This window comes from Myotis davidii, unplaced genomic scaffold (assembly GCF_000327345.1).
Source record: "Myotis davidii unplaced genomic scaffold, ASM32734v1 scaffold221, whole genome shotgun sequence".
Lineage (NCBI taxonomy): Eukaryota > Metazoa > Chordata > Mammalia > Chiroptera > Vespertilionidae > Myotis > Myotis davidii.
This window is the reverse complement of record NW_006293349.1, coordinates 1641336-1643421: the sequence shown is the minus strand read 5'-3', so window position 1 is coordinate 1643421 and position 2086 is coordinate 1641336. Positions and strand designations below refer to the sequence as shown.

General features: G+C 46.7%; 1 protein-coding gene across 1 annotated transcript in view; it reads left to right on the top strand.

Moving 5' to 3' along the window:
* The window catches only part of ZSWIM2 (zinc finger, SWIM-type containing 2), a 189222-nt gene extending 188128 nt beyond the window's left edge, over positions 1–1094 (top strand). Inside the window, 2 exon segments of the mRNA XM_015566108.1 lie at positions 93–706; positions 708–1094. Of these exon segments, the coding sequence (XP_015421594.1) occupies positions 93–706; positions 708–888 (795 nt within the window). The 3' untranslated portion in view covers positions 889–1094.
* The last annotated feature ends 992 nt before the right edge of the window (positions 1095–2086 follow it).

Here is a 2086-nt window from a genome sequence, read left to right as displayed (position 1 = left end):
TTTCAATGTGCACGAATTCGTGCACCGGGCCTCCAGTATACATTATAAGCAAGAGATTCATACCCTCAGTTAACTCATAACCTTGTTTTAAGTTTCACAGGAAATGTATCGACAGCTGGTTATTGCACAAGAGCAACGCCTGCCCCATTGACGGACAAGTCATCTACAACCCTCTGCTCTGGAAAGACACAGCCGTGAACGGACGCGGACACCGCTCCGTCCCAAACACAGGGGCCGCCTACCTGTCGAAGCAGGAGCAACCAGGGCTCTTTGTTCCTGGTACCGGGTTAGTCATAAAACAACACGGAGCTGGGACTTTGCCTAGCATCCACCAACGTAACTCTGAAACGTCAAAGACGCCTCAGCGTCCCACAGACATCCACCAGGAAATGACCACAGGTGACCTGTACGCTATCAACGTAGACGATGCAAATTCAAGAAGATTAATCTACGAGTATAAAATCAGGCAACACTTCCCCCGGTATTTTCACGATTTACCCACAGGATCCTTTGGGAGAATACCATCTCAAACATTTCTTCCTTCTATCGCTCGCGAGAATAACATCTGTCCCCCTGGAACGGGAGGCCCCCGGGTCAACGACGCCGGTCAAAGCCAGAAGCTGACCAAAGGCTCTCAACGTATCAACCACAATCTGAAGAAGATTCTTGGTGCCAACATCAGAGAGGAAAACAGGAGACCAAACACCTCCAGAAGATTCCGATCTTATTGTCAGTTGGGGTACAACTGAACTTGGTTTGTCTACGAGGTGTGCTAACTGTGTGAGGAAACTTAGAAATAAATGCCATCATCAGTCAAGAAGGCCTGTGCCTCACCCTTTATATAAAACATTGGAAGGAGTTCAGTTATCAAAATACACGTTTGGCTAACATCAGAATTTTCTAATATCCGGATATTGAACATAAAATGTTTTCTTTGTAGAACATAAAACAATACTTTGACAAATGGGTATAAAATTCTCTGTTGTCATTTTGCCTATTTGTCCATGAAGAACTAACTACACATAAAGGAAATTAGTTCACTCTTTATAAGACTTAAAGTGTTAGGTGTTTTGATGAGTATGTTCAGGATGTTATGAATTATGAATATTTTTTGAACTTTTATATCTGACTTTATGCTGATTAAAACAATTATTATTACTTAAATGAAGGAAGGAGATTTTTCTTGTATTGAATCACTATTTTCAAACGTTCCACTGGATAGCATAGAATGGGATTCTTTCCACATACGTGTGGGATGCTCGTAGAGAAAAACAACAATGCCGTAAAATTTACTTTCCGCTCAAAGAAAGATATAGACAATATCCCTGTACTAGTCGAACTTATTAATGATAACTCCGCCACCACTGAGTTTTCTTACCACAGTAGTAAGCTACACAGAGAACATTCCACCCACAGCCTGCCCAGAATAGTGAATCTGTGTACCTTTCTGTAGGACGTTCGGATGGTCAGAGAGCAGGGGAGCTGACAGAGCCCACAGCAAACACGTAAACGTGGGTGACTGTCTTCTCCGTGTCCGAGGGTCACAGCCACGACTCCCGGGAGCGTGCTCACCGCCCGGCTGCCTGAGGCAGACGCGCCGTCAGCCCCGAGGTTTAATGGGGTCCGCGGGCTGAGAGCCGGCACCCCGTGAGCGGGAAACTTCCAGGAAACCCCTGGGAGCCGGCGGGTCCCGCGGGGCGGTGGGCTGTCGTTCACAGCCACGGCGAGCGTGGGTGTAAAGCCAGGAAAGACAGGTCCAACCAGGGAAGGTTTTGTCCACAAAGGGAACTGCCCCATTAATTTACAGCTCAGTTAAGTCAAATACTTTGGCCAATGGAATGTGGGCAGAAGTGATAGCATGCCATTTCTTTTTAAAGATTTTTAGAGAGAGAGGAATGGAGAAGGAGAGAGAGAAACATAGATGTGGGAGTGAAACATCAATTCGTTGCTTCTCATACACGCCCCCTGGGGATCGAACCCGCAACCTTTTGGTGCACGGGATGATGCTCCAACCAACTAAGCCATACCAGCCAGGGCCAAGGCCCTGCGCCACTCCCCCCTCTGACTTCTCAGTGAGCCAACACAG